The sequence below is a fragment of the Staurois parvus genome, unplaced genomic scaffold (assembly GCF_062004578.1).
Source record: "Staurois parvus isolate SC_StPar_1 unplaced genomic scaffold, SC_StPar_1.0 ptg002307l, whole genome shotgun sequence".
Taxonomy (NCBI): Eukaryota; Metazoa; Chordata; class Amphibia; order Anura; family Ranidae; genus Staurois; species Staurois parvus.
This window is the reverse complement of record NW_028320103.1, coordinates 136,681-163,020: the sequence shown is the minus strand read 5'-3', so window position 1 is coordinate 163,020 and position 26,340 is coordinate 136,681. Positions and strand designations below refer to the sequence as shown.

Below are 26,340 nucleotides of genomic sequence, written 5' to 3'. Positions count from 1 at the left end.
TGTACCCCTAACAGGCACAGGGTGACTTACACATAATAGGGATATGGGGAGCTGAGACAGGGGTCTCCCCACCTCTTCAAAGTGAGCTGTGTTCCATGGGCCCCCCACCCAAAGTGACTCCCGTCACAGACATTCTTCCCACTGACCATCAATGTAAAGAGCCATCTTCCTACTGACCCCCAATGTAAGGGACATTCTTCCCACTGACCACCAATGTAAGGACATTCTTCCCACTGACCCCCAATGTAAGGGACATTCTTCCCACTGACCACCAATGTAAGGGACATTCTTCCCACTGACCCCCAATGTAAGGGACATTCTTCCCACTGACCCCCAATGTAAGGGACATTCTTCTCACTGACCCCCAATGTAAGGGACATTCTTCCCACTGATCCCCAATGTAAGGGACATTCTTCCCACTGATCACCAATGTAAGGGACATTCTTCCCACTGACCACCAATGTAAGGGACATTCTTCCCACTGACCCCAATGTAAGGGACATTCTTCCCACTGACCCCCAATGTAAGGGACATGCTTCCCACTGACCACCAATGTAAGGGACATTCTTCCCACTGACCCCAATGTAAGGGACATTCTTCCCACTGATCCCCAATGTAAGGGACATTCTTCCCACTGATCACCAATGTAAGGGACATTCTTCCACTGACCCCCCAATGTAAGGGACATTCTTCCCACTGACCACCAATGTAAGGGACATTCTTCCCACTGATCACCAATGTAAGGGACATTCTTCTCACTGACCCCCAATGTAAGAGACATTTCTTCCCACTGAACCCCAATGTAAGAGACATTCTTCCCACTGACCCCCAATGTAAGGGACATTCCTCCCACTGACCCCCAATGTAAGAGACATTCTTCCCACTGACCCCCAATGTAAGGGACATTCTTCCCACTGATCACCAATGTAAGGGACATTCTTCCCACTGATCACCAATGTAAGGGACATTCTTCCCACTGAACCACCAATGTAAGGGACATTCTTCCCCCTGACCACCAATGTAAGGGACATTCTTCCCACTGACCCCAAATGTAAGGGACATTCTTCCCACTGATCACCAATGTGAGGGACATTCTTCCCACTGACCCCCAATGTAAGGGATATTCTTCCCACTGACCCCCAATGTAAGGGACATTCTTCCCACTGACCCCCAATGTAAGGGACATTCTTCCCACTGACCACCAATGTAAGGGACATTCTTCCCACTGACCACCCAATGTAAGGGACATTCTTCCCACTGACCCCCAATGTAAGGGACATTCTTCCCACTGACCACCCAATGTAAGGGACATTCTTCCCACTGACCCCCAATGTAAGGGACATTCTTCCCACTGACCACCAATGTAAGGGACATTCTTCCCACTGACCCCCAATGTAAGGGACATTCTTCCCACTGATCACCAATGTAAGGGACATTCTTCCCACTGACCACCAATGTAAGGGACATTCTTCCCACTGACCACCAATGTAAGGAGCATTCTTCCCACTGACCCCCAATGTAAGGGACATTATTCCCACTGACCCCCAATGTAAGGGACATTCTTCCCACTGACCACCAATGTAAGGGACATTCTTCCCACTGACCACCAATGTAAGGGACATTCTTCCCACTGACCACCAATGTAAGGAGCATTCTTCCCACTGACCCCCAATGTAAGGGACATTCTTCCCACTGACCCCCAATGTAAGGGACATTCTTCCCACTGACCCCCAATGTAAGGGACATTCTTCCCACTGACCCCCAATGTAAGGGACATTCTTCCCACTGATCCCCAATGTAAGGGACATTCTTCCCACTGATCACCAATGTAAGGGATATTCTTCCCACTGACCCCCAATGTAAGGGACATTCTTCCCACTGACCCCCAATGTAAGGGACATTCTTCCCACTGACCCCCAATGTAAGGGACATTCTTCCCACTGACCCCCAATGTAAGGGACATTCTTCCCACTGACCCCCAATGTAAGGGACATTCTTCCCACTGACCCCCAATGTAAGGGACATTCTTCCCACTGACCCCCAATCTAAGGGACATTCTTCCCACTGACCCCCAATGTAAGGGACATTCTTCCCACTGACCCCCAATGTAAGGGACATTCTTCCCACTGACCACCAATGTAAGGGACATTCTTCCCACTGACCCCCAATGTAAGGGACATTCTTCCCACTGACCACCAATGTAAGGGACATTCTTCCCACTGACCCCCAATGTAAGGGACATTCTTCCCACTGACCACCAATGTAAGGTGACTCCCGTCACACTCAGGCTTCAAGATTCTTTCTTGGATACACAGAATATAACTGGATATAACATTTATAGGTGACGTTGATCCAGGGAATATCCGATTGCCTCTCGGGGGGATCAGGAAGGAACCTTTTTCCCTGCAGGAGCAAATTGGATCGTGCTTTGCTGTTTTTTTTTTTCCCTTCCTCTGGATCCACCGTGGGTGTTTTTTCTTTTAATGGTTGAACTGGATGGACTTTTGTCTTTTTTCAGCCAGACTAACTATGTCACTATGGAAGATATGTCTGCAAACCCTGAGAACACCGTCGACCTTTTTAGAAAAACGAAGGCTCATTTAAAACCAATTCGGAAACTGATGAAATGTGCGTCAGCCGGCGTATTTACCCGCGCCTTTCTCTGCTGGTATTAATATTCAGCTTACATTCATGTACACAGCCAACATACATCCTAAGTAGCCAGAAATCTCCTTTTCATTTTAATATGACCTAGATTTCCCAATGCATTATAATGAGAGCGAGGGATTAGCCGTCATTCATGACCCGGGATCTCATTACGTGCCTTCCCAAGATGCGCAATGTGCCATCGCCTGCTTCCTATGCCGCCGAGATGTCATTTGTGTACGAAGCGCAAACATCCTCCGCGTACATCACACAGATGACATCACTAGTCTGTGCAAACACCCCCCCCCCCCCCCCCTACCATTAGCTCCATTCCAGAAACACGGAATTAGAATTATGATTTTTTTTTTTTTTGAGGGGGGGGATTCTATTTTTTGAACTCGACGATCGGCTTCCAGTGACATTTCACTTGTGACAGGTTTTGGATTCGCCGCGCCGCGCTCTCCATGCGCTTATCTTGCTCCCACAGGCAATGTATGAAAAAGTATGATAATGGCAATTTAACTTTTAATATAGCTAATCTCTCTTATGAAGATTAGATGTGGGGGCCGTAAAGCAGCCGGATTGTTTAACTGTGTGTGTTCCCGAGGCATACGAGACGATTTAAAGGGGAACCGTTCTGTCTCTGCAACGTGTGATGTATAAATACACGCCGGCGGCTATAAGTGTTCCTATACCCCCCGCAGTACAATCGGTCTGTAGATCCAGTGACACATGCGTGTTATACTCACTGTGGAACCTAAGGGGCCCGGGTACATTAACTGTGTGTGTTCCCGAGGCATACAAGACGATTTAAAGGGGGAACCGTTCTGTGTCTGCAACGTCTGATGTATAAATACACGTCAAGTGTCACTGAACCCCCCGCAGTACAATCGGTCTGTAGATCCAGTGACGCATGCTTCTTATACTCACTGTGGAACCTAAGGGGCCCGGGTACATTAACTGTGTGTGTTCCCGAGGCATACAAGACGATTTAAAGGGGGAACCGTTCTGTGTCTGCAACGTCTGATGTATAAATACACGTCAAGTGTCACTGAACCCCCCGCAGTACAATCGGTCTGTAGATCCAGTGACACATGCGTGTTATACTCACTGTGGAACCTAAGGGGCCCGGGTACATTAACTGTGTGTGTTCCCGAGGCATACAAGACGATTTAAAGGGGGAACCGTTCTGTGTCTGCAACGTCTGATGTATAAATACACGTCAAGTGTCACTGAACCCCCCGCAGTACAATCGGTCTGTAGATCCACTGACACATGCGTGTTATACTCACTGTGGAACCTAAGGGGCCCGGGTACATTAACTGTGTGTGTTCCCGAGGCATACAAGACGATTTAAAGGGGAACCGTTCTGTGTCTGCAACGTCTGATGTATAAATACACGTCAAGTGTCACTGAACCCCCCGCAGTACAATCGGTCTGTAGATGCAGTGACACATGCGTGTTATACTCACTGTGGAACCTAAGGGGCCCGGGTACATTAACTGTGTGTGTTCCCGAGGCATACAAGACGATTTAAAGGGGGAACCGTTCTGTGTCTGCAACGTCTGATGTATAAATACACGTCAAGTGTCACTGAACCCCCCGCAGTACAATCGGTCTGTAGATCCAGTGACACATGCGTGTTATACTCACTGTGGAACCTAAGGGGCCCGGGTACATTAACTGTGTGTGTTCCCGTGGCATACAAGACGATTTAAAGGGGGAACCGTTCTGTGTCTGCAACGTCTGATGTATAAATACACGTCAAGTGTCACTGAACCCCCCGCAGTACAATCGGTCTGTAGATCCACTGACACATGCGTGTTATACTCACTGTGGAACCTAAGGGGCCCGGGTACATTAACTGTGTGTGTTCCCGAGGCATACAAGACGATTTAAAGGGGAACCGTTCTGTGTCTGCAACGTCTGATGTATAAATACACGTCAAGTGTCACTGAACCCCCCGCAGTACAATCGGTCTGTAGATGCAGTGACACATGCGTGTTATACTCACTGTGGAACCTAAGGGGCCCGGGTACATTAACTGTGTGTGTTCCCGAGGCATACAAGACGATTTAAAGGGGGAACCGTTCTGTGTCTGCAACGTCTGATGTATAAATACACGTCAAGTGTCACTGAACCCCCCGCAGTACAATCGGTCTGTAGATCCAGTGACACATGCGTGTTATACTCACTGTGGAACCTAAGGGGCCCGGGTACATTAACTGTGTGTGTTCCCGAGGCATACAAGACGATTTAAAGGGGGAACCGTTCTGTGTCTGCAACATCTGATGTATAAATACACGTCAAGTGTCACTGAACACCCCGCAGTACAATCGGTCTGTAGATCCAGTGACACATGCGTGTTATACTCACTGTGGAACCTAAGGGGCCCGGGTACATTAACTGTGTGTGTTCCCGAGGCATACAAGACGATTTAAAGGGGGAACCGTTCTGTGTCTGCAACGTCTGATGTATAAATACACGCCGGCGGCTTCAAGCGTCACCAAACCCCCCGCAGTACAATCAGTCTGTAGATCCAGTGACACATGCGTGTTATACTCACTGTGGAACCGAAGGGGTTAATCCTGCAACCCTTAAACCTTTATATTTTAACATATATTGTTTTATTTTCAAAGTGTTCGATCTTTTTTCATTTATATCACAAAAAAAAATTAAAAGCCCAGTGGTGATCAAATACCACCAAAAGAACAGTGCGCAGCACGGTGGCTAAATGGTAGCACTTCCGCCAGGCAGTACTCGGGCCATGGGTTCAAATCCCAGCCACGGCACCACTTGCCTGGAGTTTGCATGTTCTCCCTGTGCCTGCGTGTGTTTCCTCCGGGTACTCCAGTTTCTTCCAGCGCTCCAAAGACATGCTGGGAGGTGAACTGGTTCCTGTCTAAATAGTCCCTAGTATGTGTATGTATGAATGTGAGTTAGGGACCTTAGATTGTACGCTCCTCGAGGGCGGGGACTGATGTGAATGTACAATATATATGTGTAAATGACAGCATTAGGGTCGTCGACAGGGGCGGACTGACCATTTGGAAATTCGGGCACTGCCCGAGGGCCCGGGGTCAGTAGGGGGCCCCATGAGATGCCCCTGGTACCTTTTTTATAGGCTTTTTTGAGTTTGGGCAAGGACACAGGGGCCCCATGATCCCCTATTGCCCGGGGGCCCCATGAGTTGTCAGTCCGCCCCTGGTCGTCGATTCAAATCCCAACCATGGCACCACTTGCCTGGAGTTTGTATGTTCTCCCTGTGCCTGTGTGGGTTTCCTCCGGGTACTCTGGTTTCCTCCTGCACTCCAAAGACACGCTGGGAGGTGAATTGTCTCCTGTCTAAATTGGCCCTAGTATGTATGAATGTGAGAGACCTTAGATTGTACGCTCCTCGGGGGCGGGGACTGATGTGAATGTACAATATATATGTAAATGACAGCACTAGGGTCGTTGATTCAAATCCCAACCATGGCACCACTTGCCTGGAGTTTGTATGTTCTCCCTGTGCCTCTGTGGGTTTCCTCCGGGTACTCTGGTTTCCTCCCGCACTACAAAGACACGCTGGGAGGTGAATTGTCTCCTGTCTAAATTGGCCCTAGTATGTATGAATGTGAGTTAGAGACCTTAGATTGTACGCTCCTCGGGGGCGGGGACTGATGTGAATGTACAATATATATGTAAATGACAGCACTCGGGTCGTCGATTCAAATCCCAACCATGGCACCACTTGCCTGGAGTTTGCATGTTCTCCCTGTGCCTGCGTGTGTTTCCTCCGGGTACTCTGGTTTCCTCCCACACTCCAAAGACACGCTGGGAGGTGAATTGTCTCCTGTCTAAATTGGCCCTAGTATGTATTAATGTGAGTTAGGGACCTTAGATTGTACGCTCCTCGGAGGCGGGGACTGATGTGAATGTACAATATATGTGTAAATGACAGCACTAGGGTCGTCGATTCAAATCCCAACCACGGCACCACTTGCCTGGAGTTTGCATGTTCTCCCTGTGCCTGCGTGGGTTTCCTCCGGGTACTCTGGTTTCCTCCCACACTCCAAAGACATGCTGGGAGGTGAATTGGCTCCTGTCTAAATTGGCCCTAGTATGTATTAATGTGAGTTAGGGACCTTAGATTGTACGCTCCTCGGGGGCGGGGACTGATGTGAATGTACAATATATATGTAAAGTGCTGCGTAAATTGACGGCGCTATATAAGTACCTGTAATAAATAAATAATTAAAGAAAGCTCCATTTGCATGGAAAAAAAAAAGATAAATTTTGTTTGCGCACAGTATTGCATGACTGCGCAATTACCAGTTAAAGTAACACAGTGCCGTATAGCAAAAATTGGCCTGGTCATGAAGGGGGGGGGGGGGGTAAAATCTTCCAGAGCTGAAGTGGTTTAACATGGACCCCATAGCATTTCAGTAGTGCTGGCTTTTTATTTCATTTGGATTTATATGGGGCCCCCATTGTGCGCCCTTCTATTCCGCCAACGGTGCAGGACATGAAGAATGTTAGCAATCCCAAACGGACGCGCCGTCCAAAACCAACAGAAACTGCTTTGGCGTTAGATACCGTTTAAAAATGGCGTCCATGCACAAAGTCCTTTATTTGCCGATGGACATCATCCAGGAACGCAGAAAAGTCATCGATTTATTCCAACCTGCAGAGAGCTGTTTCGGGCTTGTTAGCCCTCATCAGCACAAGGTATGGAAAACAGGCTTCGGAGAATCTCGGGGATCAAAGAGACATGAAAAGTTAATAACGGCTGGAGGAATGGAAGTCATGGCGGTGTACAAGGTCTGTGCGGATCACGCAGAATTTCTCGGCACGGAAGCAGGGAAAGGTCAAGATCAAGTGAAGGTTTATGGCGGGAGGCCGCTCCTGGCAGAGACAGGTTGACGTTGAGGTTAGTTAGCAGGTAATGAAGATGAAATCGATCGTTCTCATAGGATACGCTTACGCTGCAAGGGTAAAAATACGGCTCGCCAATGTTGTACACAAGGTCCTGTGTGTGGAGCGCGGACAGGAAACCAACTACATCGTGTCTACTGCTCCCAACGAACCTTCTGCCTATAGACTCTGTAAAGTGTAAGTTCACCTTTTCAGAAAAAAATAAAATGAGAAGGAACACCATACACCCTCCCCAGTCTGCCCCCCCCCCCCCCCCGATCACCACTGTACTTACCTCCATCAGTGGCAAGCTGTCCGCGGCCATGAAGGCAGTGCACCGGTCCAGGGATATGAAATCCTCTTCACCCTCTTCTTTCTGCAGCACTTCCAGGACAGATCAGAGTGATTCTGATTGGTCAGCGCCTGCACAGAGCATGGCTCTGATCCATCCCGGAAGAGCTGAAGAATGAAGGAGAGTGGGATATACACAGATCGGCCATAACATTATGACCACTGACGGATAAAGTGAATAGCATTGAATATCTCCTTACAATGACACCTGAAAGTGGGCGGGATATATTAGGTGGCAAGTGAACATGTTGTCTCTGAAGTTGATGTGTTGAAAGCAGAAAAAAATGGACAAGTGTAAGGAATGGAGGGACTTTGACAAGGAACAAATTGTAATGTCTAGGCCAGGGCTAGGCAACCTGCGGCTCTCTAGCTGTTGTGGAACTACATTTCCCATGAGGCATTGCAAAAATTACATAACTGACAGTTACAGCTATGACTTGCAGAGGTATGATGGAACTTGTAGTCCTGCAGCTCTCAGGTTGCCTACCCCTGGTCTAGGCGACTGGGTCAGAGCAACTGCAAAACTGCAGCTCTTGTGGGATGTTTCAGGTCTGCAGTAATCAGAACTGAAAGTCAGGACCAAAAGTGGTCCAAGGAAGGAGAACTGGCCAATCAGTGACAGGGTCATGGGTGGCCAAGGCTCATTGATGGAGGTGGGGAGGGAAGGCTCATTGATGGAGGTGGGGAGGGAAAACTCATTGACTGAGATGTGGAGGGAAGGGTCATTGATGGAGGTAGAGAGGGAAGGCTCATTGATGGAGGTTGGGGGGAGGCTTAATGATGGAGGTAGGGAGGGAAGGCTCATTGGTGGAGGTGGGGGGGAGGCTTAATGATGGAGGTGGGGAGGGAAGGCTCATTGATGGAGGTGGGGAGGGAAGGCTCATTGATTGAGATGTGGAGGGAAGGTTCATTGACTGAGATGTGGAAGAGAAGGTTCATTGATGCAGCTAGGGAGGGAAGGCTCATTGATGGAGGTGGGGAGGGAAGGCTCATTGATTGAGATGTGGAGGGAAGGTTCATTGACTGAGATGTGGAAGAGAAGGCTCATTGATGCAGCTAGGGAGGGAAGGCTCATTGATGGAGGTGGGGAGGGAAGGCTCATTGATGGAGGTGGGGAGGGAAGGCTCATTGATGGAGTTGGGGGGGGGGGGAGTTACACTGATGGAGGTGGGCAGAGAAGGCTCATTGATGGAGGTGGGCAGAGAAGGCTCATTGATGGAGGTGGGGAGTGAGGGCTGGAATGTAGTTCAATCCAATAGAAGAGCTACAGGAGCTCAAATTGCTGAAAAAGGGTGAATGCTGATTCTTATAAAAAGGTGTCAAAACACACAGAACATTACAGTTTGTTGTGTACGGGGCTGTGTAGCCGCAGACCGGTCAGAGTGTCCATGCTGATCCGTGTCCACAGCCAAAAGCTCCTACAATGGGCACGTTAGCCTCAGAACTGGACCACGGAGCAATGGAAGGAGGTGGCCTGGTCTGATGAAAGACATTTTCTTTTACATCATGTGGTTGGCTGGGTGTGTCACTTATCTGGGGAAGAGATGGCACCAAGATGCAGTATGGGAAAAAGACAAGCCGGCGGAGGCAGTGTGATGCTTTGGGCAATGTTCTGCACTCAACAGAAACTGATCTCCAAAAACTAACAAACGACTTACTAACCCGCTAAAACCAATGGTCACTATTCCGTACTCTTGCTCTTGGACCTCTCTGCTGCCTTTGACACAGTTGACCACCACCTCCTCCTCAAAAAACTCTATTTACTTGGTCGCCATGACTGGACTCTCTGTTGGTTCTAATCTTACCTATCTCACCGCACATTCAGTGTCACTTACAACTCTACTTCCTCCTCTCCTACTCCTCTTACTGTCGGGGTCCCCCAAGGTTCTGTCCTTGGACCTCTCCTACTCCTCTTACTGTCGGGCTCCCACAAGGTTCTGTCCTTGGACCTCTCCTACTCCTCTTACTGTCGGGGTCCCGCAAGGTTCTGTCCTTGGACCTCTTCTACTCCTCTTACTGTCGGGGTCCCCCAAGGTTCTGTCCTTGGACGTCTCCTACTCCTCTTACTGTCAGGGTCCCCCAAGGTTCTGTCCTTGGACCTCTCCTACTCCTCTTACTGTCGGGGTCCCCCAAGGTTCTGTCCTTAGACCTCTCCTACTCCTCTTACTGTCAGGGTCCCCCAAGGTTCTGTCCTTGGACCTCTCCTACTCCTCTTACTGTCGGGGTCCCCCAAGGTTCTGTCCTTGGACCTCTCCTACTCCTCTTACTGTCGGGGTCCCGCAAGGTTCTGTCCTTGGACCTCTTCTACTCCTCTTACTGTCGGGGTCCCCCAAGGTTCTGTCCTTGGACGTCTCCTACTCCTCTTACTGTCAGGGTCCCCCAAGGTTCTGTCCTTGGACCTCTCCTACTCCTCTTACTGTCGGGCTCCCACAAGGTTCTGTCCTTGGACCTCTCCTACTCCTCTTACTGTCGGGCTCCCACAAGGTTCTGTCCTTGGACCTCTCCTACTCCTCTTACTGTCGGGGTCCCCCAAGGTTCTGTCCTTGGACCTCTCCTACTCCTCTTACTGTCGGGGTCCCCCAAGGTTCTGTCCTTAGACCTCTCCTACTCCTCTTACTGTCGGGGTCCCCCAAGGTTCTGTCCTTGGACGTCTCCTACTCCTCTTACTGTCGGGGTCCCCCAAGGTTCTGTCCTTGGACCTCTCCTACTCCTCTTACTGTCAGGGTCCCCCAAGGTTCTGTCCTTGGACCTCTCCTACTCCTCTTACTGTCGGGGTCCCCCAAGGTTCTGTCCTTGGACGTCTCCTACTCCTCTTACTGTCGGGGTCCCCCAAGGTTCTGTCTTTGGACCTCTCCTATTCTCCATCTACACTTCTTTCTTGGGTCAGCTGATAGCTTCCCATGGTTTCCAATACCATTTCTATGCTGATGACACACAAATCTATCTCTCTACTCCTCAGCTCACCCCATCAGTTTCCTCACATATCACCGATTTACTGACAGACATTTCAGACCGGATGTCACTCCACTTCCTAAAACTCAATCTATCCAAAACTGAGCTTAGAATATTTCCTCCCCCATGTGCCTCTTCACCTGATTTCTCAGTCAGGATCAATAGCACCACCATCAACCCATCGCTGCATGCCGGGATGCTCGGGGTAACCCTGGATTCTGAACTATCCTTTCCGGCCCACATCCAATCCCTGTCCAAATCATGCCACCTCAACCTCCGGAACATCTCCAGAATACGCCCCTTTTTAACCAATGATACTACAAAGCTCCTAATTCACTCCCTGATCATCTCTCGCCTCGATTACTGCAACTCCCTCCTCATTGGCTTACCTTTACATAAGCCACACCCCCTCCAGTCCATCATGAATACCGCTGCCAGGCTCATCCACCTTACCAACCGTTCAGTGTCTGCTACCCCTTTTTGCCAATCCCTCCACTGGCCTCCACTCAGTGTCCTCCATCCCTCTCTGCCAATCCCTCCACTGGCCTCCATTCAGTGTCCTCCACCCCTCTCTGCCAATCCCTCCACTGGCCTCCATTCAGTGTCCTCCACCCCTCTCTGCCAATCCCTCCACTAACCTCCACTCAGTGTCCTCCACCCCTCTCTGCCAATCCCTCTACTGGCCTCCACTCAGTGTCCTCCACCCCTCTCTACCAATCCCTCCAGGGCCTCCACTCAGTGTCTTCCACCCCTCTCTGCCAATCCCTCCACTGACCTCCACTCAGTGTCCTCCACCCCTCTCTGCCAATCCCCCCCACTGACCTCCACTCAGTGTCCTCCACCCCTCTCTGCCAATCCCTCCACTGACCTCCACCCCTCTCTGCCAATCCTTCCACTGGCCTCCATTCAGTGTCCTCCACCCCTCTCTGCCAATCCCTCCACTCAGTGTCCTCTACCCCTTTCTGCCAATCCTTCCACTAGCCTCCATTCAGTGTCCTCCACCCCTCTCTGCCAATCCCTCCACTGGCCTCCATTCAGTGTCCTCCATCCCTCTCTGCCAATCCTTCCACTGGCTTCCATTCAGTGTCCTCCACCCCTCTCTGCCAATCCCTCCACAAACCTCCACTCAGTGTCCTCCACCCCTCTCTACCAATCCCTCCAGGGCCTCCACTCAGTGTCTTCCACCCCTCTCTACCAATCCCTCTACTGACCTCCATTCAGTGTCCTCCACCCCTCTCTGCCAACCCCTCCACTGACCTCCACTCAGTGTCCTCCACCCCTCTCTGCCAATCCCTCCACTGACCTCCACTCAGTGTCCTCCACCCCTCTCTGCCAATCCCTCCACTGACCTCCACCCCTCTCTGCCAATCCCTCCACTGGCCTCCATTCAGTGTCCTCCACCCCTCTCTGCCAATCCCTCCACTCAGTGTCCTCTACCCCTCTCTGCCAATCCCTCCACTAGCCTCTATTCAGTGTCCTCCACCCCTCTCTGCCAATCCTTCCACTGGCTTCCATTCAGTGTCCTCCACCCCTCTCTGCCAATCCCTCCACTGGCCTCCACTCGCCCAAGAAATAAAATTTAAAAAACTAACAACTTACAAAGCCATCCACAACTCTGCCCCCGGCTACATCACCAACCTGGCCTCAAAATATCAACCAAACAGCTCTCTTCGATCCTCCCAAGATCTTCTGCTCTCTAGTTCCCGTGTCACCTCCTCCCATGCTCACCTCTAGGACTTCTCCCGAGCTTCTCCCATCCTATGGAACTCCCTACCCCAATCTGTCTAGCTGTGTCCTAATCTATCCACCTGAAAACCTCTCTCTGTGAAGAAGCCTATCCTGCTTCTACCTAGTAAACCTCCATTTGTTTCCTCCATCAGCTCCTCCCCCACACAGCTATTACCTTTTGTATCACTCAACCCTTCCTCCCAGATTGTAAGCTCTCAGGATCAGGGCCCTCTGTTTCCTCTTGTACCAAGTTGTATTGTAACTGTCATGTCTGCCTTCATTTTGTAAAGCGCTGAGCAAACTGTTGGCGCCATATAAATCCTGTATAATAATAATAATAATAATAATAATTAGGTGGGTGGTCATAATGGAATATAAACAGTCCACAGGGCAAATAAATTATATATGAAAATTAAAAATACTATAAATAAAAGTCCAAAAAAGATCTAAAGTCCACACGTTTTTAGATCTTTTTTGGACTTTTATTTATAGTATTTTGAATTTTCACATAGAATTTATTTGCGCTGTGGAGTGTTTATAATTTTATTGGATTGTTTTTTTTAGAACAGCAGCATTTACATTTCTTAAAGTTTATATTTTTTCTCTGGGGCAAGTTTATATTTATTTATTTTGTTTTATAATGGAATATAAACATAGAAAGGTGATGGCAGAAAAAGACCAAGGGTTTTTTTTTGTTTTCTTTTTGTTAACTTTTTTGTCTGAGTATAGATGTGTGCTTATCGCTGATTGGTGCGTATTTAGCGGCGTGCTCGGCGTTCCGCTTTACCGTGATTATGTAATACAGAGAGACGAGTGATTTATTTTAAATGATAGGATTAGGAATAATCAGATTCCATCGGCTCCGTCATTCCAGCGAACAGCAAACTGATGTCATCATCACAAGTACTAATAATGCTAATTGGCGGCTCAATAAAGCAGCTGAAATCTAAACTTACAAAGAAAAGACCAGAAGACGCCATATTGGAAGCGCTGAACGGAGACGCAATATGGTAAGCGCTGAACGGAGACGCGATATCGGAAGCGCTGAACGGACACGCGATATCGGAAGCGCTGAACGGAGACGCGATATCGGAAGCGCTGAACGGAGACGCGATATCGGAAGCGCTGAACGGAGACGCGATATCGGAAGCGCTGAACGGAGACGCGACATCGGAAGCGCTGAACGGAGACGCGACATCGGAAGCGCTGAAGGGAGACGCGACATCGGAAGCGCTGAAGGGAGACGCGACATCGGAAGCGCTGAACGGAGACGCGACATTGGAAGCGCTGAACGGAGACGCGATATCGGAAGCGCTGAACGGAGACGCGATATCGGAGACGCGATATCGTAAGCGCTGAACGGAGACGCGACATCGGAAGCGCTGAACTGAGACGCGATATCGGAAGCGCTGAACGGAGACGCGATATCGGAAGCGCTGAACTGAGACGCGATATCGGAAGCGCTGAACGGAGACGCGACATCGGAAGCGCTGAAAGGAGACGCGACATCGGAAGCGCTGAACGGAGACGCAACATCGGAAGCGCTGAACGGAGACGCGACATCGGAAGCGCTGAACTGAGACGCGATATCGGAAGCGCTGAACGGAGACGCGATATCGGAAGCGCTGAACTGAGACGCGATATCGGAAGCGCTGAACGGAGACGCGACATCGGAAGCGCTGAACGGACACGCGACATCGGAAGCGCTGAAAGGAGACGCGACATCGGAAGCGCTGAACGGAGACGCGACATCGGAAGCGCTGAACGGAGACGCGACATCGGAAGCGCTGAACGGAGACGCGACATCGGAAGCGCTGAACGGAGACGCGACATCGGAAGCGCTGAACGCAGACGCGACATCGGAAGCGCTGAACGGAGACGCGACATCGGAAGCGCTGAACAGAGACGCGACATCGGAAGCGCTGAACGGAGACGAGATCCGCTGTTCCAGGTACTGATCAAAGACAAAGATAGAAAATGAGCGAGTTTTGTCATTTCCTCGTCTTACTGTACATCGATCGTTATTAAACACTATTCCAGAATCATACAGCACAGAGGGGGGGGGGGGGTGGCATCCATTTTTATCAAGCTGCAATTAATTGCATTAACAAAAAAATGTATGTTGCGGTTAGATGCAGATATACAGAAGAAGGCCCGTTCTTCCCGCCACCTGCAGTGCTGTCACTCTGCCAGTTTTATCACCGCTACAGATGGAGAATGGATAAACATGACACCGGTGTGGTCTCCACCGCTCCTCCACGCCTGCTGACAACTGCACACTTCCAAAGGTTGATTAATGAGACGGGATCTGGGGGGGGGGGGGGGGGGTCACGTGGACCAGATCCCTGAACTAAGGTTGGAGAACCAACCTAACATGAACCACGCTGGCAAAGGCAACACAGTCACTTAAAGGGTGACTCCACTTCTGTGGGAAAAAAAATATAGCAAATGAAATAGAAATAAATAAAAAAATTATAATTTATCATATACAGTTGCTACAGAAGTTATAGGGGGAGATTTACTGAAACTGGAGGGTGCAGAATCTGGTGCGGCTGTGCAGGGGAGCCAATCAGCTTCCAGGTTTTATTGTCAAAGCTTCATTCAACAAGCTGAAGTTAGAAGATGATTGGTAAGTAAATGGTAAAAAATATAAAAATATAAAAAAAAAATATATATATATAATGGGGCAGCACAATGGCTAAATGGCCTGCGCAGCCGGCTTCGGATGACATCTGAGGAGATGCATGAGTCTCTTCTGACATGTTTTCCTGACACCAAAAGAAAAATGGTGACGGAGAAGTGACCTCCAGCAGATTGACACCCTCAGGCTCTGTTCCTTTGTGCTGTGTGGAGAGAGTTCCTCTGCCTTGAATGCAATCTACTATACGTAATTAGCACCTGTGCTTTTTCTGGGGCTCCTCTTTTGGAGCTGCTACCCCCACAGAGAAGGTGCCATTACCACTTAGTGGAGAGAGTCCCACCACCATTGTGAAGTGCCTGGTACACCTTAAGGAGGACCTCAGGATCTGGTTTTGAGTCTTCGGGGACCCACCGTGAGAGGGATGCATGCCATCTGAATGTTGGAGGATCTGACATCTGGAATGATTATTCCTACATGCGCATAATCCATGCGTTTCTGGTGAGTGCGCATTGCTATTATTTAAGGCCGCAAGAGCTTTGAAAGTCTGCACCCTATATAAGAAACCACGGATATTATCACATTGACTTTTGACTGTCTTCAGTTTTTATTCTTCTAGCGCTGCACCATATTACCTTTGTTTACACTTTACATTTAAAGGCATTGTGGTTGCCTTCGGTGCTTTAGCTGCTGTGTTCATTAAAAGCGCTCACTATTATTCGTTTTTACCTTTGGTTAGCACTTCCGCCTGGCAGTACTCGGGTCGTTGGTTCGAATCCCAGCCAGAGCACCACCTGCCTGGAGTTTGCATGTTCTCCCTGTGCCTGCGTGGGTTTCTTCCGGGTACTCCAGTTTCCTCCCACACTCCAAAGACATGCTGGTAGGTGAATTGGCTCCTGTCTAAATTGTCCCTAGTATGTGTATGTATGAATGTGAGTTAGGGACCTTAGATTGTACGCTCCTCGGGGGCGGGGCCTGATGTGAATGTACAATATATATGTAAAGCACTGCGTACATTGACGGCGCTATAAAAGTACCTGAAATAAATAAATAAAATAAAAAAAATATATATATATATATATATATATATATATATATATATATATATATATATATATATATAACTATTTTGGGCCAGTTGTTTTTTTTTCAGGACAAATTGGGCTTTCATTTGCTGGTAAATGGCAACTCGTTTTTTTATTCTTATTAATAAAGTAAAACTGGCCCAAAAAAAAAATTATATATATACAGTATATTACTATTTTGGGCCAGTTTTACTTTAATAATAATAATTCAAAAAATAAAATGAGTTGCCATTTACCAACAAATGAAAGCCCAATTTGTCCTGAAAAAAGAACAACACGATAGAATCCACAAGTAGTTGTGGTGAGATGTAAAGATTACTAACAGGTCAAAGTTGCAAATTTGTGCTTAGGCATTAACATTAGTTTTACCCTTAGACAGGAAAAGGTTAAAGAAGAACTCCGGGATAGGCAAACAAAATCACCCGTTAGGACACCCCCCCCCCCCCTACACAAAACACTAAACAGTTAATACCATTTTAAAAATCCTTACCATTTAGGAGAAAAGTCTTATAGAATGTTCATGGCCCCGTCTCTGTCATTCAAAAGATAAAAGCGTCTACTCTGCCAAGGAGGAGGAGTACCAGCCGGGATTGCATCATATCCTGTCCAGTAAAAGGAAACTACCGTTCCCATCAGCCACAGGGAATTGTAGTAAATGTGGGCGGGTACACTGGGCCTGTGAATGTGTCTGAGAGTCTCGGTCCGCCCACCACTACAAGTGGGGCAGAATGACATCACAGCTTGCTGGAGAAAGAACTACAGAAGGGATGTGCCAAGACCAATGGCTGGGGGAGTAGGAGACAGAGCCGGTCTTACAAACAGGAAACCAAAGAGAATGAACAGTTTGATTTGAAACTGAATCGGTGATGTCAGAGCAATTACTGATGGAGCCAGAAGATGGATGACGTGTTCAGTGAATGTAGGAAATCAGCCACATGAACATTGAAATACATTTTTTGCCCGGAGTTCTGTTATAACCGCTTAAGGACCGCCCTATAGCAGATATACTGACAGGGCGGCACCTGTGCGCAGGATCACGTACATATTCTGCATTTCTGGGTAGAGGGCGTACTTGCGCCCTACCCACACCGCCATTTGTGCCCGCGGTTGTCAAACACCGGGACCCGTCCGGTGATTACCGACTATCTCCGACGGGCAGGAAGATTGTTTTGTTTACAAGCAATCTTCCTCCCTGTCAGCTCGAGCACCCTGAACAGTACAGCCATCCTGATCAGTGTGCTTACAGTGAAGCACATAGACCCCGCCCCCTAGTAACACACTTCCAGCACACGGTTAACCCATTGATTGCCCCTCACATTAACCCCTTCCTGCCCAGTGCCATTAATACAGTGTCAGTACTTTTTTTTTAGCACTGATCACTGTATTGGTGTCACTGGGGGTGTCAGTGACACCAAGTTAGTTCCCCCCCAGTATCAGAATGTCCGCCGCAGTCCCATTAAAAGTCGCTGATCGCCGCCATTACTAGAAGACAAAAAAAAACCCAGCATCTATGCCGCCATTTGTAAACTCTATAACTTTCACGTAAACCAATTAATTTACACGTATTGGGATTTTTTTTAGCGAAGACACGGAGCAGAATACATTTTGCCCAAAATTTTATTAAAAATTTGATTTTTAAAGTTTTTTTACTGGATATGTTTAATAGCAAAAAGTCAAAACTATTGTTTTTTTTCTCAAAATTGTGGGTCTTTTTATGCTTACACCGCAAAAAATACAAAATTCAGAGGTGAAGTCCCTTTTTTTTTTCTCCTATGATATGAAAACCCATATTTAGAGTTGTGCCGGGAGTCCCCTCCATAGGGTTTCCAGCGACTCACAAAACATCTGGCTGGCCCCGTCTGCATAAAATACATCTGAATTATTTACCGAGCTTTAAATCAAACATGAAGGAATAATCCAGGCAGAAGTAAGGACATTAAAGAGGACCTGTCATTGAAAAACCATCGCAGTTCTGTCGCCGGGCTCTCATTTCACACCTTCCCTCCCTGATATTACGGAATGAGGAAGAACTGCTGTGTGCGGCTTCCAGCAACCAATCAGAATAAAGCACACACGGAGAGATGAAAGCAGCTCTAAGGTCAAAACGTTTTCTATCTGAACGCTTTGCCTGCAAAAAAGGGTACAAAAAAAAATCTTCCTACTACCTCCCCTCCCCCCCAATCCCTAAACACTGACCTGACGCCTGTCGGGATCCGACGCTGTCCTGTCCGCAGCCCCCCTGGTCTCACGGGAGACACAGGAAACAGCGGGAGCCATAGGGTTCTGCTGCTGTAAAACCTCTATGAGGAGTGAGAAGGGGCGGGGCTTACTGGAGCTGTGTGTGTCTATGGGACCACACAGCCCAGATTGGGAGCAAACCCGCTGGGGGAGGGGGGTTGGGCGGTGCCCACCTAGCGCAGGAAAAGAGCGCAGAGCAGCTGTAAAGCTGGCTAAACATTATGCAATCGGATTGAACAATCTAAGCCCAATCTTCTTTAGATTTACCCAAACCATGTAATATCCATTCAGTTTGTATCCAATCAGGTAGGCCCTTGCACTACACCAGGAGGAAGTGTGACGGAAGTCACTTTGGGTGGGGGGCCCATGGAACACAGCTCACTTTGCAGAGGTGGGGAGACCCCTGTCTCAGTTCCCCATATCCCTCTTATGTGTAAGTCACCCTGTGCCTGTTAGAGGTACAGGGTGATCTGTCCTAATATTGGGGAGGGGGTTGTGGATTGTTTGGTGTTATGGTTGCATCCCATTGTTCTATTGTGTGTCTTGCTTGGGAGCAAACTATTATGGGATGTATGTGTTTGTGTATTGGCTTGCTGGGGGTGTCTCCAGCAGCCCTCCCTCCTGATGGGACTGTCTGCTAGTGTGAAGTTTGAATACCTGTGTGTCTCTTGTTGGGAAGTGTAGATTGCCCCGCCCTGTGTCATTATGCAGGGAGGGGGGATTGTCCCCTGAGTGTATAAAAGACAGTTTGAGTTTCAAATAAAGAGTTCCATGTTCAGACAGACTGGTGTCGTCTAGTCTTGTATGGTCGGCTGTGGTGTCTGTGGTCGGTGTTCGGACGGGGAAGCGGTATTATAACGGAAATACCCGGTTCCGTTACAGCAAGCATCCTCAGCACTTCAGCTGTGCTGAAACACGGGAACGCAGTTCCGGCACCTCGTGCACTGAATGTGTGTAATCACAAGGGGGGATGGGGTGTGCTGGAGGGTCTATTGATACTGACTGCTGGGGGATATATTGCTGCTGGAGGGGACCTAGTTTTGCACTGTGGTCTTTTGTTGCTGGGGTGGGGGACTATTGTTGCTGAGGGGGCTTATGTTTCTGAGGGGGTTCAATTGTTGCTGGAAGGGATCTACTGTTGACAGAGGTGCCTATTGTTTCTGACTGATGTGGGATCTATTGTTACTGAAAGGGATTTATTTTTGCACTGTGGTCTATTTTTGTATGGTAGTCTATTGTTGCTGCGGGGGGGGGGGGGGTCAATTGTTGCAGTGAGAGATCTACTGTTGAGGGAGAGGCCTATTGTTTTGGACTGTTGTGGGATCTATTGTTGCTGGAGGGCATCTATTTTTCTGTGGTAGTGTATTGTTCCTGGGGAGGTCTATTTTTCTGGGGGGCGGGGGCTTATACTGTCTGGGGGGGGGTGAATTGTTGCTGTAAGGGATCTAATGTTGAGGGGGGGCCTATTGTTGCTGGCTGCGGGGTTATCTGTTGTTGCTGCTGAAAGTCTATTGTTGCTGGGGGAAAATATTGTTGCTGGGGAGTCTATTGCTGCTGGGGAGTCTATTGTTGCTGGGGAGAAATACTGTTGCTAAGTAGGGTCTATTGTTGCTGGGAAGTCTATTGTTGTTGGGAAGCCTACTGTTGCTGGGGAGTCTATTGTTGCTTGGGGTCTATTGTCGCTGGGGGTCTATTGTTGCTGCGAAGTCTATTGTTGCTGCGAAGTCTATTGTTGCTGGGGAAAATATTGTTGCTGGGGAGTTTATTGTTTCTGGGGGGGGATACTGTTGCTAAATAGGGTCTATTCTTGCTGAGAAGTCTATTGTTGCTGGGAAATCTATTGTTGCTGGGGAGTCTATTGTTGCTGGGGAATCTATTCTTGCTGGGGAATCTATTCTTGCTGGGGAATCTATTCTTGCTGGAGGGGGATCTATTTTACTGCTTTTCTTGTTATCATTAGGAAATTCTGTACAATTACTTGGCACCAGAAAGTGATACTCGGCTCTGCTGGGTGGAGACAAGGAACGGTGCTCAGAGGTGAGTAGGGGGTGGAGACAAGGAACGGTGCTCAGAGGTGGGTAGGGGGTGGAGACAAGGAACGGTGCTCAGAGGTGGGTAGGGGGTGGAGACAAGGAACGGTGCTCAGAGGTGGGTAGGGGGTGGAGACAAGGGACGGTGCTCAGAGGTGGGTAGGGGGTAGAGACAAGGAACAGTGCTCAGAGGTGGGTAGGGGGTGGAGACAAGGGACGGTGCTCAGAGGTGGGTAGGGGGTAGAGACAAGGAACAGTGCTCAGAGGTGGGTAGGGGGTGGAGACAAGGAACGGTGCTTAGAGATGGGTAGGGGGTGGAGACAAGGAACGGTGCTCAGAGATGGGCGGAGACAAGAAATGACTCAGAAGGGTGGAGTTCCTGCACCTAGTCTCTGAGAACATAAGCCCTGCCTGTGGCTACCAGAGTCCTTGCAGTGCTTCATGGGACTTGAAGTTCCACAACAGCTGGAGTGCCCCTGTACAGATCTAACGAAGATTGTACAATCAGATTGCGTAGTGTATGTTCGGCTTTACAATCATAAAGAGGTTGTGGAGTATAAAGAAGAGGGTGTAGAGTACAGGTGTAGAGCGTATAGGAAAGAGGTGCATCTGTCTGCCTGTGCCGGGTAAATCTCAGAACTGGATGGACAGAACAACAAATCCTTTGACAGGTATACAGTATGTATCTATTCGCTGCTTTCCTGGGGTTCAGCTTGCAGAATAATATCCAATCACGTAGGAGGTAGAGGATGGCTCCTTACCGGCATTGCCCATGCGGAGGTGGAGTCTTCCTTTAATCACGGTGTGCACTCCGATGGGTTTCACGACACCTTGCTTTGAGACGTCCCCACTCATGACCATGGTGTCTTGTTCGTATTCCGTGGTGATGACTTCCAGTTCATGAGACACCTGAACCGCGGCGCGACCTTGGCGTAACAAATGCTGCCAAACACAAAGATGGAGAAAGAGGACGATAAATACCCACAACTTACAGTGACACCAAACAATATCCTCCGAGAAAAAAATCCATTTACATCCACTACCTGATGGCCTGAAATCTGTTTTATGAAATCATTACTTATTGTGTTTTCTGCCTCTTTGTAATGTCCTCTTTGAGTTCCCAGACCTGTCCTGTTCCCTCTCACTTCCAGTCAGGATTAATTGCAGTCATTTGTTCCTACATACGGTGGGACCAAGGCAGGGAGGCTACATTCCTACATACAGTGGGACCAAGGCAGGGGGGCTACATTCCTACATACAGGGGGACCAAGGCAGGGGGGCTACATTCCTACATACAGGGGACTAAGGCAGGGGGGCTACATTCCTACATACAGTGGGACCAAGGCAGGGGGGCTACATTCCTACATACAGGGGGACCAAGGCAGGGGGGCTACATTCCTACATACAGGGGGACCAAGGCAGGGGGGCTACGTTCCTACATACCAAGGCAGGGTGACTACATTTCTGTATACAGTGGGACCAAGGCAGGGTGGCTACGTTCCTACATACAGTGGGACCAAGACAGGGGGGCTACGTTCCTACATACAGGGGGACCAAGGCAGGGTGGCTACATTCCTACATACCAAGGCAGGGGGGCTACATTCCTACATACCAAGGCAGGGGGGCTACATTCCTACATACAGTGGGACCAAGGCAGGGTGACTACATTCCTACATACCAAGGCAGGGTGACTACATTCCTACATACCAAGGCAGGGTGGCTACATTCCTACATACAGTGGGACCAAGGCAGGGTGGCTACGTTCCTACATACAGGGGGACCAAGGCAGAGTGGCTACGTTCCTACATACAGTGGGACCAAGGCAGGGGGGCTACATTCCTACATTCAGTGGGACCAAGGCAGGGTGGCTACATTCCTACATACAGGGGGACCAAGACAGAGGGGGCTACATTCCTACATACAGGGGGACCAAGGCAGGGGGGCTACGTTCCTACATACAGTGGGACCAAGGCAGGGTGACTACATTCCTACATACAGTGGGACCAAGACAGGGGGCTACATTCCTACATACAGTGGGACCAAGGCAGGGTGGCTATATTCCTGCATACAGGGGGACCAAGGCAGGGTGGCTATATTCCTGCATACAGGGGGACCAAGGCAGGGTGGCTACGTTCCTACATACAGTGGGACCAAGGCAGGGTGACTACATTTCTACATACAGGGGGACCAAGGCAGGGTGTCTACATTCCTACATACAGGGGGACCAAGGCAGGGTGTCTACATTCCTACATACAGGGGGACCAAGGCAGGGTGGCTACATTCCTACATACAGGGGGACCAAGGCAGGGTGGCTACATTCCTACATACAGTGGGAACAAGGCAGGGTGGCTACATTGCTACATACAGTGGGACCATCGAGAATGAACATGAGCGCAGTAGACGGTACTTTTTGTGAATTAGGAATACATACTTGAAAATACTTCAAATTCCATGCCTGTCAATTCTAAAACTTTTCGATAACGCCTGGAAGGATTAGAACCCCGGGTGGGTTTGTACTGCTTTCTGGGGCTCACAATGGTCTCCCCAAACAGGAAGTGATGGGAAAACCTGCAACAGGGACACAGACAGAAGTCTCAATCCTTACACGGGGACGTCTGATAGACGCTCATGTACATAACAAAGATCCACAAGTACACGGTATGATTTTGTTACCCCCCCACCCCCACCCCGGGAGCAGATAGAGCCTTCTGTTTACTGCTGGGTTGTTAGGCGCCGCCTGTGCGCTTAATAACCTTCGACACATTTTTGATGACTTTCAGCCTTGAGTTTTATGAAATCCTGCCGCTCGGTGGGAACGGTTTGGCTCTCTTTCCGTTTTCCGCGGGTAATGTGCTGTTTCACATTTCAGTCTCATTAAAATGTCAAAGACACCTCCATAATTCTGTGTGTGTGAGTGACAGCTGGATGGCTGGAGATGTCTCATCCTCCATGAATCAATGTTGTGTCGGTTGTGGGAATGAGCTGGGGAAACATTGCGAAGGAAAAGGATAAATATACATCTTTTTATGATCATGTCGAAGGCCCGGATCCCGGATTATTGCTCAAGCCTTCCACGCCAGCCTGCAGTACAGCCGGGTGTATTTAAAGGGACCTGCGGTCAATTTCATGTGGTGAGTATACGCATCCAACGCAGCAACCACGCTGCAGCTGTGCTAAACGGCGCCCACGGTACTTAAAGGGGAACCCCAGGAACGATCTTATATGCTAGCCATACACTAGTTGAAAAATCGTTCGAACGGGTTTTCCAAAAAAAAAGAACACACAGTCATGAGAGCAAACGATATTGCCATCACAGGATAACCGGATTTTGATCAATAAATCAGAAACAAATCAATTTTTCATCCATTCTTTGCTGCTGGCTCACATATCTGCAGTGCCAACAGTTCGATTTTTACCGGGCGAGGAACATATTAAGCTTTCAATGCATCCACTTGCCGACCACAATACATACATGTACGTTGCGGTTTGCAAGTGGTTCACCGGGGTTATGGCTGAAGCTATCAACCACAACCTCGGGAAATCTTTGTTCGGCCGGCTGGCTTTCTCATGAAATCGGTTTGAGAGGTTCAGTAGCACCCACGTCCCCCCCCCCCCCGCTGTTTTTCAGGATTAGCGTTTCAACTGATATGCCCAAGAAACGATCAGATGGTGCGGCCGGCCGGCTGAGAGACTCAATCGCCTCTGATCGCCTCTATGACCTTGGAGGACCAGAGGGACATCATGACTTCATTTCCAGTCTGGGGTGGACGTAAACAATATTTTTTTTCTTTTTTAGGCAAAAGATCAATTTGTTTTGAGCTTTTGCTTTTAGGAGTAAAGGAGAGGTGCGAGGTCTGTTTGAGGTAATGGGCCCCAGAAGAGCTTTGACTGTACTTCTCCTTTAACTAGGTCTTATACACCATACTTCTACTACGGGCTAACCTACTCAAAGTACAATTGTGTGTGTGATTGAGATATATATATATCTGTGGCCATGGAGGGGATTGTAACACCTGAATCCAATGATATGGAGAGCTGGCCCAATACTTTGGGCAATATAGTTATCAGGCCGGCCCTCCCAATCATGTGATTCAGGTGTTCCAATCCCCTCCCAATAATGTGATTCAGGTGTTCCAATCCCCTCCCAATAATGTGATTCAGGTGTTCCAATCCCCTCCCAATAATGTGATTCAGGTGTTACAATCCCCTCCCAATAATGTGATTCAGGTGTTCCAATCCCCTCCCAATCATGTGATTCAGGTGTTCCAATCCCCTCCCAGTCATGTGATTCAGGTGTTCCAATCCCCTCCCAATCATGTGATTCAGGTGTTCCAATCCCCTCCCAATCATGTGATTCAGGTGTTCCAATCCCCTCCATATCATGTGATTCAGGTGTTCCAATCCCCTCCATATCATGTGATTCAGGTGTTCCAATCCCCTCCATGGACACAGGTGTATACAATCAAGCCCCTAGGCACGCAGACGGCTTCTACAAACATTGGTGAAAGAATGGGTCGCTCTCAGGAGCTCAGTGATTCCAAGCGTGGTCCCGTGATAGGTGGCCACCTGGGCAATAAGTCCATCCGTGACATTTCCTGGCTACTAAATATTCCACGCTCAACTGTTAGTGGGATTATAACAAAGTGGAAGCAACTGGGAACAACAGCAACTCAGCCACCAAGTGGTAGGCCACATCACATGACAGGGCGGGGTCAGCGCATGCTGAAGCGCACAGTGCGCAGAAGTCACCAACTGTCTGCAGAGTCAATAGCTAAAGACCTCCAAACTTGGTGTGGCCTTCAGATGAGCCCAACAGCAGTGTGTAGAGAGCTTCATGGAATGGGTTTCCATGGCCGAGCAGCTGCATCCAAGCCTTCCATCACCAAGTGCAATGCAAAGCGTCGGATGCCGTGGTGTAAAGCACGCCGCCACTGGACTCTAGAGCAGGGGAGACATGTTCTCTGGAGTGACCAATCACACTTCTCTGTCTGGCAATCCGATGGATGTGTCTGTCTTTGGCAGTTACCAGGATAATGGTACTTGCCTGACTGCATTGTGCCAAGTGTAAAGTTTGGTGTAGGGGGGATTATGGTGGGGGGTTGTTTTTCAAGGGTTGGGCTTGGCCCCCTAGTTCCAGTGAAGGGAACTCTTAAGGCGACATTTTGGACAATTTCATGCTCCCAACTTTGTGGGAGGAGTTTGGGGATGGCCCCTTCCTGTTCCAACATGACTGCCCACCAGTGCACAAAGCAAGGTCCATAAAGACATGGAGGAGCCAGTTTGGGGTGGAGGAACTTGACTGTCCTGCACAGAGTCCTGACCTCAACCCCATAGAACACCTTTGGGATGAATTAGAGCGGAGACTGCGAGCCAGGCCTCCTCCCCCGACATCAGGCCTCCTCCCCCGACATCAGTGCCTGACCTGACAAATGTGCTTCTGGAAGAATGGTCCAACCTTCCCATAGACACCCTCCTAAACCTTGTGGACGGCCTTCCCAGAAGAGTTGAAGCTGTTCTAGCTGCAAAGGGCGGGGCCAACTCAATACTGAACCCTACGGACTGAGACTGGGGGGCCATTAAAGGTCATGTGCGGGGAAAGGGTGGGGCCAACTCAATATTGAACCCTACGGACTAAGACTGGGGGGCCATTAAAGGTCATGTGTGTGGAAAGGGCGGGGCCAACTCAATATTGAACCCTACGGACTAAGACTGGGAGGCCATTAAAGGTCATGTGTGTGGAAAGGGCGGGGCCAACTCAATATTGAACCCTACGGAC

At 49.0% G+C, this 26,340-nt stretch overlaps 1 protein-coding gene across 1 annotated transcript in view; it reads right to left on the bottom strand.

Moving 5' to 3' along the window:
• LOC149431275 (nephrocystin-4-like) overlaps positions 1-26,340 on the bottom strand; it is a gene marked incomplete at both ends in the record, with an annotated part of 178,425 nt that overhangs the window by 23,329 nt on the left and 128,756 nt on the right. Inside the window, one exon of the mRNA XM_089665727.1 lies at positions 21,326-21,506. Coding sequence (XP_089521853.1) covers positions 21,326-21,506 — 181 coding nt within the window. The remainder of the gene's footprint in view (positions 1-21,325; positions 21,507-26,340) is intronic.